The 16,567-nt window shown below is 47.8% G+C and overlaps 1 protein-coding gene across 4 annotated transcripts in view; it reads right to left on the reverse strand.

Moving 5' to 3' along the window:
• The window catches only part of INF2 (inverted formin 2), an 80,149-nt gene extending 71,062 nt beyond the window's left edge, over positions 1 to 9,087 (reverse strand). For 2 of the 4 annotated variants that reach the window (XM_075926456.2, XM_075926455.2), the window contains exons 1-2: positions 8,783 to 9,087; positions 2,868 to 2,916 (exon numbers count right to left, since the gene is read on the reverse strand). In XM_075926456.2, the coding sequence (XP_075782571.2) occupies positions 2,868 to 2,885 (18 nt within the window). In that variant the 5' untranslated portion in view covers positions 2,886 to 2,916; positions 8,783 to 9,087. The remainder of the gene's footprint in view (positions 1 to 2,867; positions 2,917 to 8,782) is intronic. The other 2 variants (XM_075926458.2, XM_075926459.2) reach the window with 2 other exon arrangements.
• Between the last annotated feature and the right edge of the window lie 7,480 nt (positions 9,088 to 16,567).

Consider the following 16,567-nt stretch of genomic DNA (forward strand, 5'->3'; position numbering starts at 1 on the left):
TGACCTGTGCAAGGACAGGGGATAGTTTCGCTCAGTATATGGAGCATCCTGCATCTCATAGCATTGGACTGTATTCTGCCCAATAATCCTTTTGCAACTCCTATCCTTGGGCTTTGATGTCCTCGCTCACTAAAACATGGCTCAGCATTCCAAGCCAGACACTAAAATGAACAAAACCCCAATGGTACTCAGATGCATTGAGATACTTATTCTTGTCCCTTCCTGACCCCGGTCTCCTATTCTGATAACAGCGCTGCCTCTCCGTCAAGCAGTAGCAGATGCATAGTGGCTTTCAGGCAGGCTTCCCAGTGAAGGAGAAAATCAATGAAGTGACAATGGAATATCTTCCAAATGTAACTGTAAGTGATTTATTAATACATATATCACTTTCCCTTCTTACATTCCTCACTTTCAGGAATCTCATCCCAACAACAATGCTGAGTTCTCAGGGAGAAATTCTACTTCAAGAACTGACTAGAGTCTAAGCCAACACGATAGTGTAGACTCTTTCTACAGCGAAGATGGGGTTTTTCAGTTGATGCAGGAACTCCACCTCCCTGAGCAGAAGTAACTAGGTCAACAGAAGAATTCTTCCATTGACCTGTGTCTCCACTGGGGAGTAGGCTGGCTTAACAACAGTACTCAGCCGTGTTAATTTTTCACACGTCTAAGAGCCATACCTATCTCAGACTAAGTTTTTAAGTGCTGCCCAGGCCTGTGACTAATTGGATGCCAAGGTAGAACACAAATTCTCCATCTCCTGGTACAACTCTCTCTACACAGAATTTTATATAACCCAAATACGAGCACCACCACCATGAGCATGTCTTCCAAGACTAAAAATGTGCTCATGTATTAAGATGGGGTGGGAAACCTCTGGCCCACAGGCTAGATCTGGCCCCCTTCTTAATTTGATCCAACCCACAGCAAGTCCCTGAGCCTTTTCCCTCTACAGGTAAGGCTGGATTAAGAAAGTGGCTTTAGGGACTGCAACCCCTAAACCTCCTGTCCTGAGTCTGCTCCTGCATTCCGAACCCCTCAGTCCTAGCTGGAAGCCCCCTCCTGCACCCAAACACGGTATCCTCAGCCCCACCTACAGCCTGCACCCCCAGCTGGAACTCTCACCCCCTCCTGCACCATCCTCTCACCTCAACCTGCAGCCCGTCCCACACTCCCTCATTTTTGGGCCAACCCCAGAACCTAGGAAGCCACACAAAAACCCTGGGCCCCCAGAAGAATTAATCCAGCCCTGACTACAGTGAGGGGAGTGAGGTGTGTGTGTGTTTGTGTGTGTGTGTGTGTGTGCTCTGCCCCGACTGATTTTCTGTGGCCCTTGTAAGAAAAAAGATTTCCCCACTCTTAACAGCGCCACCTGGTGACACATGCGGTAATTATAACCAGAGTGAACGGACCCATACTTGAGATACTTTCAACTCCAAAATCTGATAGATTATTCTTAGTCTAAAAGTCTCAGAAGTGTTAGTCTATAACTAAGTGTTGGCCTATAACTTTGAAAACTAAAACAATAACCTAAAAACAATGAGTAGTCCTATGGCACCTTAGAGACTAACAAAAGTATTTATAGTATCATGTGATTTCATGGGCAAAACCCAGTTCTTCAGATGAGTTGGAAGAAGTGTGTTTTATCCACAAAAGCTCATGATACTATAGATATTTTTGTTAGTCTCTAAGGTGCCACAGAACTGGGGATGTTAAGTAGTGGTTAATAAGCTAATTGAATAGTCGATGATATTTCCATCAACTACCTGATTAGTCAATAAGGGGGTTAGCTCCTGGGGGTGGCGCGAGCTGCAGGCGGCTCTTACTACTTTTAAAAAACAAGCCACAGAAGTCCTGGAGCTGATGCAAGCCGGAACTGCTCAGTCCCAGCTTGCTCCAGGTCCCCTGCTGTGGCTCTGCCTCCCTTGCTCTCCCATGCAGATGGTGCTGGGGGGAACTAGCTTTTGAGTCAGCTCCGTTCAGAACCGGCTCCTGCTCGCCTCCCCTTTGCTGCCTCTGATACAACTGGGGGGGAAGCAAGTAGTCGAATAGTGACTCAACTAGTTGGTTACATCCCTATACAGGATTACTCATTTTTCCTAGTTTAATGTCTCTTTTGAAGGCAGCTCTCGCTTTTCTGGTGGTTTTAACATTTTGGGTGAAATCCTGGTCCCACTGAAGTCGATGACAAAACTCCAGTTAACTTCAGTGGTGCCAGGATATTATCATTTGGGTTCAATTCCTGCTAAGTGTCATGACAGGCTCTTTGTTCATTCACAAGTATCAGAGGGGTAGCCGTGTTAGTCTGAATCTGCAAAAGCGACGAGGAGTCCTGTGGCACCTTATAGACTAACTGAAGTGTAGGAGCATAAGCTTTCGTGGGCAAAGACCCACTTCGTCAGATGCAGACCTGCATCTGACGAAGTGGGTCTTTGCCCACGAAAGCTTATGCTCCTACACTTCAGTTAGTCTATAAGGTGCCACAGGACTCCTCGTCGCTTTTGTTCATTCACAGTTTTTCTAAGGTCATTTTAAGTATATCATGAAACCCTATGCTTTCACTGATTTCTGACCTCACTATTTTGAAGCATTTTGAAATGTTAAGTAAAGTATCAGGCTATTTGGAAATAGCTGAACTTGGAAATCATGGTGATCATTAGGTCAACTGGAAAAATGATCGTGCTGCTAATCAACGAGGATCCCTCTATCTTTAAACTTTTTGTAGGGATAAAAGATGATGCTGACAAATCACAACCAATATTCATCTGCCACACTATGGAGCCAGTTCCGTTCAGCTGCAATAACTCTAGTATCTGAATACACTATGACTCAACAGCAGATGAATACATACACCACTTTGTACTTACTGCTACATTCAGTTCCATAAAATTGGCTACTCATCCAAGCTCTTCACATCTGGAAGGAATTATGAAATATGTCTGTCATACAGCATTCACTTTCCCAGGAAAAACTGCTCAGCTTCTGATTAGACAGCAATTCTGGGCCTAGGGCAGAACAGTCAATGAGCCCCCACGCATGATCATGCCCGCGTGGATGCGGTCTGCCTGACATTTGGGTGATGCTGTGCCTGTACTGGCTGGTGCCCAGCGAGTTGCTGGCTGTGCTGCTGGGTGTGTTCTTTCAGCATGGCTGGGGTTTTTGCATGCCTGCCTGATAGGTTTGCCAACTGTCTAAACATGCCAACGCAAAGATCCTTGCCCTGCCCCCTGCTCTGGCCCTTCTTTGAGGCCACATTCCTATTCTGACTCTTCTCTGAGGCCCCTGCCCCTGCTTACTCCAACCTCTTCTGTTGTTCACTCTCCGCTCACTCACTTTCACTGGGCTGGGTAGGGAGTTGCAGTGCAGGAAGGGGTGGGGTGTCAGGCTCTGGGAGGGAGGTTGGCTGCAGGCTCTGGACAGGGGCATGAGGGAATGAGGGGTCAGACTCTGGGATGGAGTTTGGGAGCAAGAGGAGGTGCAGGGTGCAGGCTCTGGGAAGGAGTTTGAGAGCAGAAGAAGGTGCAGGGTGCGGGCAGGGCTGGATTGGGGGGGGCTACCTGGGCAGCTGCCAGGGCGCCAACCTATGGGGGGGGCGCCTCATGGCCACTGTAAGGGGTGCCGCGCGCCTGGGGCTGGGAGCCGTGCGGCGCCCCTTAGACCTGCTATCAGGCGCCGCGCGGTGCCCCTTAGAGCTGTAATCAGGTGCCGCGAGCCCGACTGCAGCTGTAAGGGGCGCAGCGCACCGGGGAGCAGAGCTGCACATGCGCCGTGCACCCGGGGGCAGAGCCACGCATGTGTCATGCACCCGCTGCCAGGGGCGCAGGAATGGCTCAAGCCAGCCCTGGGTGTGGGCTCTGGGAAGGAGTTTGGGAGCAGGAGAAGGTGCAGGGTGCAGGCTTTGGGAAGGAGTTTGGGAGCAGTAGGAGATGCAGGGCGCGGGCTCTGGGAAGGAGTTTGGGTGCAGGTGGGATTAGGAGTCGGGCTTTGGGAGAGAATTTGAGTGTGGGGTGCAGGCTGTATGCCAGGGAAGAGGGTTGGGGTACAAGAAATGGTCAGAGGGTCAGCGCTTACCTCAAGCAGCTCCTGAAAGTGACTGGCACACCCCTCTGTCAGTGGCTCCCAAGTGTGTGGGGGGTGGGGGGGAGGAGGTAGAAGGTTCCATGCCCCACTGCCCACAGGCACTGTCCCCACAACTTACATTGGCTGCAGTTCCTGGCCAATGGAAGCTGTGGAGTTGGTGCTCAGGGCACGGACAAGCACACAGAGACTCCCCTCCCCTCAAAGCCACACAAGGGGCATGCCAGCCGCTGGGAGTGGCATGGAGTAAGGGCAGGCAGAAAGTCTGTCTTAGCTCTTTTGCATGCCAATGGCAATGATCAAAGGTCCGCAGGCCATTTGAAATCTCCTAGGCCCCTGGGCAATTGTGTCCTTCCCCTTCCCCTGGCCATTCCACCCCCACCCCCTGTTGGCAGGCCATCCTAAATCATAGGAATATTCTGTCCACTTCTTTTATAATTTTTAAAATTGTTTCTTCATTAGTATTCTTTCTGCGCAACTGGTGAACTAGACCAACTAGAACACTGCATCAGGGGTCACGCCCAAATCCACAGCAGAAATAACAGAAACAATGCCAGCTTCATTAACTATAATCTCCAGGGATAGGCTAGATCTCAGCCCTAATTGATTTGATCTAATCATCTATGTAAGTATTTGGATGGCCCTTTACACTACCATATGAGAGCTTCCCGAGTATCTTAAAAAAGAAATGTTTATGAAATCCAGGATGTATTTTGTGTTCTCAGTGTTCAATTGTTCATTTTACACGACAACGCCAATGTTGGCAGCACAGCACGTATAAGCACCGCTATAATCATCTATTGTAAGTATCTGATCCCATAAACCAGGTAAATAAACCTGAGTTCTATTTCTAGCTGGGAATTAGAGACTCATAATAAAGCCTGATATGAAAACGACGACAAAAATACTTTGATAAAGCTATAAGTAGGGATGTAAGAGGTTAACCAGTTACCCGGTAAGCAGTACGTAACCAATTAACCAGCCCAGCTGGCTGGAGCATGCCTGCAGACCATGCCCGCAAACCCAACCAGAGCAGCTCTCCACCCGCAACCACAGCAGACCCGACCAACTGGACTCTGTCCATGACCACAAAGGGCAGGAGCAGCATCCCATCAATGGTGACAGTGGGCTTGGGTGGCTGGACCCTAATCCCAGCAGGCCAGGGGAGCCCCCATGCGTGGTTGGGGTGGTGCCAGCTAGCTGGGCCCTGCCCACGGCATGTTTAACTGGTTAACTATTTTAACTATCCCTAGTTATAAGAATTAAGTGATGAACTGTCAGAACAGCTGAAATCACATTGTAAGACTCCAGCTAGAATGTACAATCTATTTTAAATTTTTACTCTATCAGGTAAAAAGTCACAAGACCATCTGTGTATGCAAATGGATAATTCCTAGGGTTCTGTGGTCTGTCAGCACTGAAATAAACCATCTGTGGCTGGACCACGTCAGCGGAATTGGGCTGGGGGCAGGGAAGATTTGGGCTGCAGAGCTATAAAATTGCAGTGTAGACATTTGGGTTCAGGCTGAAGAAGAGGGGGACTTTCCCCTCTAACATGGTTCCAGAGTCCAGGCTCAGTAGATGGCAGCCTGTTCAGCATCATTACTGACAGATCCCCACAAATGCTATTTATAAGAAGAGAGGCAGTTGAATGGCAGCTCAGATCTCTTACATGCTGACTCCTAAAACATCAGGGCAACTTTAACCAGGCATTTTGTTCATTCCTGATCTGAACCATTGTGTAGTTATCAACAGCTCCCATCTTCTACAGCAGAGGTGGCACCATTATATAGCGGTGGGAGAAATCCTTCCTCTATTCTCCTATACACAATGGTCATGTGAGACTTTAACATTATTGTTTGTAAAGTGAGACCCTTTGATGACAGTCTAATAGAACTATAATATATTACAAGACGGAAATAAGTTTTCAGGGATCTGGATAAATTTCTGCACACCCTATTTCTAGGTATTATTTGACAACAAGTCTCTCTGTATACTGGAAAATCAAGTCACCAAGGATCAAATAAGATTAAGTCTGACTATTGAGAAACAGAAGTCAGAGTCCAGGCAAATGCAATAGGCCAAATTCATCCTTAGTGCAACTCTCCTCCCTTTCAGTTCCGTTCCTTTACATCAGGACTGAACTTGGCCAACAGTCTGAACCCTGCATGGTGTCAAGGATCAGAGAGGTAGCTGTGTTAGTCTGGATCTGCAAAAGCGACAAGGAGTCCTATAGTACCTTTTAAGCTAACAGATATATTGGAGCATAAGCTTTCGTGGGCAAAGACCCACTTTGTCAGATGCACGTGGTTGATGGATTTCCACGCTATACGGCTAAATGCAGTGGCTTGCATGGTGTCATGCATATGACGAAGTGGGTCTTTGCCCACAAAAGCTTATACTCCAATACATCTGTTAGGGTATGTCTACACTACCCCGCTAGTTCGAACTAGCGGGGTAATGTATGCATACCGCACTTGCTAATGAAGCCCGGGATTTGAATTTCCCGGGCTTCATTAGCATAAAGCCGGCTCCGCCATTTTTAAAAGCCGGCTTGTTTGAACCCCGTGCCGCGCGGCTACACGCGGCACGGGCTAGATAGTTCGAACTACGTAGTTATTCCGAACTATCTGTACGCCTCGTGGAACGAGGTATACAGATAGATCGGAATGGCTACGTAGTTCGAACTACGTAGCCATTCCGATCTATCTGTATACCTCGTTCCACGAGGCGTACAGATAGTTCGGAATAACTACGTAGTTCGAACTATCTAGCCCGTGCCGCGTGTAGCCGCGCGGTATGGGGTTCGAACAAGCCGGCTTTTAAAAATGGCGGAGCCGGCTTTATGCTAATGAAGCCCGGGAAATTCAAATCCCGGGCTTCATTAGCAAGTGCGGTATGCATACATTACCCCGCTAGTTCGAACTAGCGGGGTAGTGTAGACATACCCTTAGTCTATAAGGTGCTACAGGACTCCTTGTCGCTTTAGTCTGAACCCTGAGTCCTATTTAGTCTACACATTATTTTGTTTTATGTGCTTCTCAAATTGGGGTTTTCCCACCTGGAGGAATTGCCAGGTTAGGTCACTTGGCATCAGAGTTCCCTGTAGGCTGAGTGCTAAAGCAGCCACACAGGAGAGATCCAAATGCCGCCCTGCTGATTAGCAAAACACTCACAGCGCCCAGAGCCAGCAGCATGTATTTCTACTGGTGGTGCACATCCACACACGCCTCAGTACACATAAGAACATTTATTCTGCACATGGATGGAAACAAACCGAGGGAACAGTGCTTGGTATGTATGTGTGCTGTGCCTAAAGAACTTGTGGTGAGAGCCACGTGTATCATAAAATACTGGGTGAGAGAACCTTAGGCAAGATTTTGGAGCATTTCTTTTGCCTGAGACTATGGCTAGGATGTCAAGAGTAGGGATGTAAAATCACGGTTAATCAGTTTACAGGTTAAACCTTAGTTTTAATGGATTAACCAATTAAGCAGGATCCTGCTTCCCCACATCCTCAGGCTTGGGGCTGCTGCTGAAGCCTATGGGGAGGGGCAGCTTCTGCTTCCAGCGCTCCCGCACACGGCTTCTGTTCCGGGCTCCTAACCCCCATGGGCTGAAGCTGCCTTCTGCCTGCGGCAAGCTGTGGCCAGAGTCCACGCCCGGTACTGGTTAACCAGTACCCGATAAGCATCATCAGGCAAAGGTGATGCTTACCACATCCCTACAAGAGAGATCCTTGATTTTCCCCAGGGCTCTGGAACTCTTAGGCTGTTGATGAGCTGATGAGGTTATTCCTTCACCACATGGCTAGGCTGTCAGGCAAAACGCTCTTTGCTGAAATGGCAATGGGTATGTGTGTGCGCGTATGCCTGTACACACGGGGCTGGGTGCGGTAGGATATGAGAAAGCCTGGCTGCAAAATGCTAGAGACTCGATCCTGTCCTTCAAAAGCAACTTTACAAGCAAGTAGTTAATGGGGCAGGTCTATAGATCTAGCACAGCAAGCAGAAGTAGTAACTTTTTCCTTGCTCCACCACCACAGTGCCTCACCCTATTCCAGAAGGTCCACATTTTCAGGGGAAGCATATCAGTTTATGTCCCTTTAGTTACATATGATCTAAGTAAAACACGATCATATTTTATGCAATTACACTATAGTTCATAACAGCTAATTAATGCATTTGTAAGGGGCAGAGTTTGACAGCTTAACCTGAAAACAATGAGACCCCAGCAGAATAATTCACACTGAGTTGCATGTCAGCGTCCAGTCTTTTATATGGTAACATTTTACAAAATACACCTACAAAAACTGCCCTGCCGTACAACCACAAGTCTAACAATACTGGTTTCTTCTTACAATATTTCTGCTAACAAGCAACCCGTTCAATGGGGGTGGGGGATCTAGCGCCTGGGGCGAGCTCCCGTTTGTTTTGGTTTTGCTGGCACATCACCGTGAATTACGGCGGACGTGCCAGCCCAGATGTTTTTACCTCCCCCCGACATTCCTTTCACAGTCCTTGCAAAGGAAAAACTCCAGACTGCAGCTGGGTGCAGTGAAAATCCGTCCGGGCGACTGCAGCCAGGGAGCCCCGCTCTGCACCGAGCCCAGGAGAAATCAAGCCGCCAGCTGCACTTCGCAGCCGCCCCCTCCCCAATCCCCTGGCAGCAGCCCCCGGGTCACTGGGAAAGAGGAGGGTCTTACCCAGCGCGCCCTGCGCTTGTTTTTCTCCCCTTCACAGGCGGCTGCTGCTGCTGCTGCTGGCGGCGAGAGCAAAGCTCATCGTTCCCCTGCGCTGGCGGGCGACGGGAGGCTCCGGATTGGCAGCCGCAGTCCAGGCGCTCCCGGGCGCTGTGCAGGCGGGAGAGCGGCTCCTGCCACTGCCTAGCGTCCCACGTGGAAGGAGCCGCACCCCGCCCCGCCCCGCCGGCTCTGGGCCCCCGGGCCGCACGCAGGGCGGGTTCTGCCAGCCCAGAGCCCTGCGCCAGCTGCTCGCCGGGCAGATCCGGAGCGGTGTGTGCAGGGAGCGCCGGCTCCCAGGCGCCGCCCCGCCGCCGCTGCGGCTCCTTCCCTGCAGGGAGAGCAGAGACCTCGGCCCCCGAGCTTGGGAGCATGGAAAGGAACAGGGCCGAGGAGGGTGGGCGAGGGGGAAGGGAGCTGCTGGGGAGGGTGGGGGGAGATGGGGAAGGGGAGGCTGCATGACAGGGGCAGGAGGTGGGAAGGGTGGCTGAAGATGGGGAAGGGGAGGATGGTGGGGAAGTGGGAGAGGGTGGTGGGAGATGATGGGGAAGGAGGGTGGGCAAAGGATACATAAAATCTGATGCACAGTTGGCAGAAAATGATGGGGAACTTGTAGCATCCACAGGGTGCGAGCTGCCTGGGGAGCCCACGTCTCTGCTTCCCTGGCCATAGCTGGGATGATTCTGGCTGTTTAGGGCTCTCCAAGTCCTGCCACCAAACTGTTCCCTCAGGGTTATATGAAGCAAAGAGAACATAGGGGCTCACAGCCCTAGGACGGATTTCATCTAGTCCTTCTTGCGTCTGCATGCATTTTGTGCACCAAGCCTCTCCTTTTTCAGGGTGCAGTTTTACTGATCAGTGTCCCACCTCTCTTGGGAGACAGCCTGAACACAGCCTGACATGCAGCAGGGAGTTCCACTGAGGAGTTATCTTCCCTTGTCCCTGCTCAGGAAATTCATCTCTGTGCCATCAACATTAGTGTAACTAATCACCTAGAGCAGAGGGAGACTTGTTCTCCACTATAATTGCTCCCAAGCTCCTGGAGAGCCTTGAAAGTGAAGGATGTAGCCCTGGTGGGCCCAATGAAGGGGGACATGGCCATGTCTGCTCTGCCTGTACAAGGGCAAGCCATGGTATTAATTGGACCAACAGCCGCTCCCTTGTGTTTCCCACAGTTTCCCCAGTGTTGTTTTGGTCATTTCTGAGAGGAACGAGTGGGGTTTTCATGCTGGTCACAGATGGAAAAAGGTATTTCTAGTCCTTGCTTCAGCCCCATCGCATTCAGTCTGTGTGACATCAGCGCTGGATGCCACTTAGCCAGCCAATGAGTAGATGGAAGGGAGAGCCATGATTCCTACAATCCTTGATCATCCTCCCAGGTGAAATTGTCCACATGATGGAATAGGGGGCTGGCACCTGTGTGCTTTCCCACTACCCTGGCGCCGAGTCTCTCTTCTGTTGGACTCCCTCTAACATGGGGTCTTAGAGCCCAAAATCTTTATTCTGCTGCTGGAGGGGGGTTTAGAGAGGAGAGGGAAAAGCAGGTGAAGGGGAAGTTGTGGGAGGTCGGAATAGGCTAAGAAGAAGCTGTGAGGCTCGGTGGGCAGTACATTAGGATTCTGGCAACATCGGTTCTGTACCCAGGCACTTCTGCCACTTGCTTGTTATATGACCTCTGGCAAGTTACTTCAGTGCCTCAGTTTCTTCAGTTGTAAATATGAATAAGGGTTAACATCTTTACTGTCATCAAAGGGTGTAGGATGGGGGAAAGGGAAGGAAAGTGGATACATGGCTCTTTTCTGCGAGAGCCAGCTGGAGGGCAGTGCCGCTTGTGGTACCCTCTCCCAGTTGGGCTCCTGCTGCAGGCTGGCAACCTGACGCACACAGACAGGTGAGGCAGGCCGGTTGAAGGGGCCAGCTGGGGACATGCTGTAGGGGAGGCATATGCTTTCCCAGCCAGACTGCTGGTGCATCCATGCCTGTCCTAATGCCCCCTCAGTGGACGCCAGGCAGCACACATGCTATCCATGGCACGCACTGTTGTCCGTGGCCCTGAGAAGAAGCCAGAGGAAGGGAGCAACAGCAGAGGGTCTCTTGCATCACTGCTGGTTTCCCTGCAGCAGTGCCCCCCTCTCCTGCCGCAGCCAGCCCACAACTCCCTTGTTGCAGTGGCAGCAAACAGGAGCATCGGGGCAGGGACCCATCAACCTGCCAGGTAAGGTAACCCAGCCCCAGGGTACCCCTCATGTTCTCCGCCCCACACCCACAGCCCCCTACCCTGACTCCTGCACTGCCCGCATCCCAACCTCCTACCCTGACTCTACCCCACACTTAAATTTCTTACAGGTACTGTCCTATTGCAACCCCTCCACCCCCTGCCCTGAAGGCCTGCCTAAGAGGGGTGGGTTGTGATAGGACAGTACATGTAAGAAATTTAAGATATTTTCACCACTGCAGAAGGGATCAGGATTTTTGTCTCTGTTCAGTGGTGGAGTTATGCTAGCCACAGATTAAGAGCTGATGAGCATTACCCTCTGCTTAAGAAGCCTGCCAGTGACCTCACATGACAAACAGACTTTGGAGACGGAGAAAAGCTGAACTGAAAGTCAGGATAAAGCTGTTTCACAATACTGTTGCTGTAAGCTGGGGATACCCAAGCTTTTTGACGCTTGATTTAGGTCATACAATTATTACAGGATAAGTATGCAACTTTCGGAAATCTGTAAAACTAGACTTAGCCAAATTTGGGCCAATGAGATGATGTTAATCATTTGCTTGTGAAAAATGACTTTTTTTCGGGGGGGGGGGATTTAGTTCTTGGGAGCTAGGAAGGAAGGAGGACTATAGCTCTTAGAAATAGTTCTTAACTTAACTAGTTCTGTTTTTTTAAAGTTAATCCTGTTAAATGCTGTGGTTCTCCACAAGGGGTGAAGACAAGTTGGTGTGCCATGGCGCGCAGCTCCGGCAAGAGCTGGCTGAGCTGCGGCAAAAGTTTTCAGGGATCTATTTAAAGAGTTGCAATAGGACAGTACCTATACAAAATTGTAAGTTACTTTCACCCTGCCACCATAAACAAACTGATGGGCCACACCCTGGAATGTTTTTTTCTGAGATGAATAGGTTTAAGCTTGATTTTTAAAGGGCTGTTGCCTGGAAATAAAAGTGCTGTATGTCTTCTGGTATTGGCTACCATCTAGGCCTCTGATTAGTCTATATGAGACACTATATACAACGGTCTGAGGTCCTGTATACATTTTTTTATTTTCAACTCTGCCTTTCTTTGGCAAACATAATTCACTAGGTTTATGAAGCACTTATAATGAATTTACCTCCTTATACCTTTGCCATTATTTTCTCTGTCTTGATCAAATTAGAATGACTGTGTAACTGACTTTTGTACTGCATTCTTCATCCAATAATATTGAATCATAGATTTGTAGGGTGAGAAGGGATCCCAAGAGGCCAAGTCCAGTCCCCCATGATTGAGGTAGGATCAAAGTAAACCTATCCCATCCCAACAGGTGGTTTTCTTAGAAATTGTCAATAATGGGGATTCTGCAGCTTTCCTTGGAAGCCTATTCTGTAATTTAACTACCCATGTAGTTAGAAAGTTTTTCCTCATGTATAATCTAAATCTTTATTGATGCAGATTACACTCATTACTTCTTGTCCTACCTTCAGTGGAACCAGAGAAAAAATGATCCCCATTATCTTTCCACATCTGAAGACTTTTATCAGGACCCCACCTCAATTTTATTTTTTCAAGACTAAATATGTCCAGTTCTTTTGACTTTTTCTCATAGGTCAAGTTTTCCAAGTTTTATTTTATAATTTTTGTTCCTTTCCTCTAGACTCTTTCTAATTTATCCACATTTTGCAAATGTGTGGCACCCAGAACTGGACACAGTGCTCCAGCTAAGGCCTGGGCACTGGAAGCAGTGTTCTGTGTATGACTCTCCTGTTAATGCAACCAAGATTGATATTAATCTTTTTTTAAAAAGTGCTTCACACTACTGATTCATATTCAGTTTATGAATCACTGTTATCCTAAGATCCTTTTCATCAGCATGACCGCTTAGCCAGTTACTCCCCATTTTACAGTTCTGCATTTATTTTTCTTCTGAAGTTCTTTGCACTTGTCATTAGTGAATTACATCTTGTTGATTTCACAACAGTTCTATTAATTTGTCATGGTTGCTTTGAATTCAAATTCTATCCTCCCAATTTGGTGCCATCCTCACATTTTATAAGCATACTCTCCTCTCTATTATCCAAATAATTAATTCAAATATTGTATAATACTGGACCCAGGTTACTATGTTGACAGCAAGCCATATATAACTACTCTTTGGCTGTGTCCAGACTCAGGGGTTTTTTTCGAAAAAACTTCACCTGCGTCTAGACTGCAGCCGCGTTCTTTTGAAATTAAATTGAAAGAACGCGGCTTTTCTTTCGACGGTGGTAAACCTAATTCCACGAGGAAGAACGCCTTCTTTCGAAAGTGCTCTTTCGAAAGAAGGCGTTCTTGAAAGCAAACAGGCTTTTTAGAAAGAGAGCATCCAGACTCACTGGGTGCTTTCTTTCGAAAAAGCAGCTTGCTTTTTCGAAAGTTCTGCGTGCAGTCTAGACGCGCTCTTTCGAAAGAGGCTCTTTCGAAAGTATCTTTCGAAAGAGCCTCTTTCGAAAGAGGCTTGCAGTCTAGACATAGCCTTTGAGTATGGTCTTTCAACCAGTTGTGCAGCCACTTTACACTAATTTCATGTAGACCTTATTTACCTTGTTTGCTAGCACAAAACAAGGCACTGCTGATTACACCATATTTTTGCAAATAGAATTAAACTACATGGGCCAAATTCTCTCTTATATACACCTGGGCAACCCACTGAAAATGATGTACACAGCTAACAACAGGGGCGGATATAGGGCAGGGTGTGCGGGACGGCCGCCCCGGGCCCCACGCTTCAAGAAGCCTCGCGCATGCGCGTGGTGCCACCGCGCATGCGCCGTGGCAAAGGGGGGCCCCACGAAATTGGGCTGCCCTGGGCCCCGCAAAATGGCCATCTGCCCCTGGCTAACATTACTACAGGTTGGACCTCCCTATTCTGGCACCCTCAGGACCTGACTGGTCCCAAATGAGAAAGTTTGCCCCCATACCTAGCTCTGTTCCTGGTCCCAGTTGCTGCACACCTTCACCCATCCTCCTACCACAGCCCCTGTTGTTGCTGCCGGCTCTGGCTGGGTTACTAGCCTCAGGCTGCCTGCCCTCTCCAAGTTCCCCTGTTGCCGTAGGCCCTGCTACCACTGGCCCCAGGCGGGATTCCAGACCCGGATGGACTCCCACACATAGGCCCTTCTGCCGCCCAACTTGGGGCTGGCAGAGCTCTCTGACTCAGGAACATCTATGAGCCTGCTGGATCACAGATGTTGCTGGGCCAGAGTCCTAAATTTTAGATGTTCAATCTGTCGTCCACCTTTACAAACTAATAAGGTTGGAATAAGCACCAAGCCGCTGTTCTTGCTACAATGTAATCTTCCCAATGAGTTCAATAGGGACAAGACTGGATCCTCCAAATTCTTGCTTGCTTATCTGAACATAAGAATGGTCATATTGGGTCAGACCAAAGGTCCATCCAGCCCAGTATCCTGTCTGCTGACAGTGGCCAATATCAGATGCTCCAGAGGGAGGAATCACAACCAGTAAACCTCATATGATCTCTCCCCTGTCACCCACCTCCAGAGAAACAGTCTAGGGCTAATAGCCGTTGATGGACCTAATTTCCATTAATCTATCTAGCTCTTTTTTAAACCCTGTTAAAGTCCTAGTCTTCACCACATCCTCTGGCAAGGAGTTCCACAGGTTGACTGCACGCTGAGGGAAGAAAAAACTTCCTTTTGTTTGTTTTAAACCTGCTGCCTATTAATTTCATTTGGTGACCCCCTAATTCTTTTATTGGGGGAATAAGCAAATAACTTTTCCTTATTCACTTTTTCCATACCAGTCATGATTTTATAGACGTCTATCATATCCCCCCTTAGTCTCCTCTTTTCTAAGATGAAAAGTCCAAGTCTTCTTAATTTCTCTTCATATGAGACCCATTCCAAAACTCTAATCATTTTGTTGCCCTTTTCTGAACCTTTCCCAATGCCAATATATCATTTTTGAGATGTGGTGACCACATCTGTATGCAGTATTCAAGATGTGGGCGTACCATGGTTTTATTTAGAGGCAATAAGATATTTTCTGTCTTACTCTCTATCCCTTTTTTAATGATTCCTAACTTTCTATTTGCTTTTTTGACTGCTGCTGCACACTGAGTGGATGTTTTCAGAGAACTATTCACAATTACTCTAATCTCTCTCTCTCGAGTAGTTGTAGCCAAATTAGTCCCCATCATATTGTATATATAGTTGGGATTATTTTACATTTACATTTATCAACATTATTACATTTATTTTATTACATTCATTTTACACTTTACATTTTTCATCATTAAATTTCATTTGCCATTTTGTTGCCTAATTATTTAGTTTGGTGAGATCTTTTTGAAGCTTTTCACAGTCTGCTTTGGTCTTAACGATCTTGAGCAGTTTGGTATCATCTGCAAATTTTGCCACCTCACTGTTTATCCCTTTCTCTAGATCATTTATAAATAAGTTGAATAGGATGGATTCCAGGACAGACACTTGGGGGACCCCACTAGTTATCTCTCTCCATTCTGGAAACTTACTATTTATTCCTACCCTTTATTTCCTGTATTTTAACCAGTTACCAATCCACGAAAGGACCTTCCTTCTTATCCCATGACAACTTACTTTACTTAAAAGTCTTTGGAGAGGGACCTTGTCAAAGGCTTTCTGGAAATCTAAGTATATTATATCCACTGGATCCCCCTTGTCCTCAAAGAACTGAAGCAGATTAGTAAGGCATGATTTCCCTTTAGAGAAACCATGCTGACTTTCCCCCAACAATTTATATTCATCCACGTGTCTGACAATTTAGTTCTTTACTATAGTTTGAACTTTAATCCTTTTGAGATATTCCTACAACGCTAATACATTTGTTCTCATGCTTTGCTGCTCACCAATGTGCATTGTTTTCTTTTTCACTATTTACTGTTTTGAGCTTATTATAAAATCATGGAGCACTAGAACTGGAAGGGACCTTGAGAGATCATCTCATCCAGTCCCCTGCCCTCATAGCAGGACCAAGCGCCATCTAGATCAGTGTTTCTGAAAGTGCTCCTCTAAACCATTTTGAGAAACACATTAACTGGCTGCCCTGGTTTGTTTATTTACCGGCGCTGCGGCCACAAGGCCTTGCGGCTCCCATTGTCTCCGTTTCACTCTTTTCAGCCAAGCGGAGCAGCAGGAAGCGGTGGCCCGGCCCACACCACTTCCTGTGGCTCACTTTGGCTGCAAAGGATGAAACGGATCCAATGGGAGCCGCGAGGCTCCATGGGTGCGGCGCCAGTAAATATACAAACCAGGGCAGCCAGTTAATATGTTTCTCAAAGTGGTTTCGCGGAGCACTTTCAAAAACACTGATTTAGATCATCCCTGATAGATGTCTGTCTAATCTGCTCTTAAATATCTCCAGTGATAGAGATTCCATAATCTCCTGAGGCAGTTTATTCCAGTGTTTAACCACACTGACAGATAGAAAGATTTTCCGAGGTTCTGTCTAGACTACGGGGAACACATCTGCTCTTCCGACATTTTTTGCAGAAGAGCAGACCCGCTCTTTTGGAA

The sequence above is a fragment of the Pelodiscus sinensis genome, chromosome 5 (assembly GCF_052426305.1).
Source record: "Pelodiscus sinensis isolate ZL-2025 chromosome 5, ASM5242630v1, whole genome shotgun sequence".
Classification (NCBI taxonomy): Eukaryota; Metazoa; Chordata; order Testudines; family Trionychidae; genus Pelodiscus; species Pelodiscus sinensis.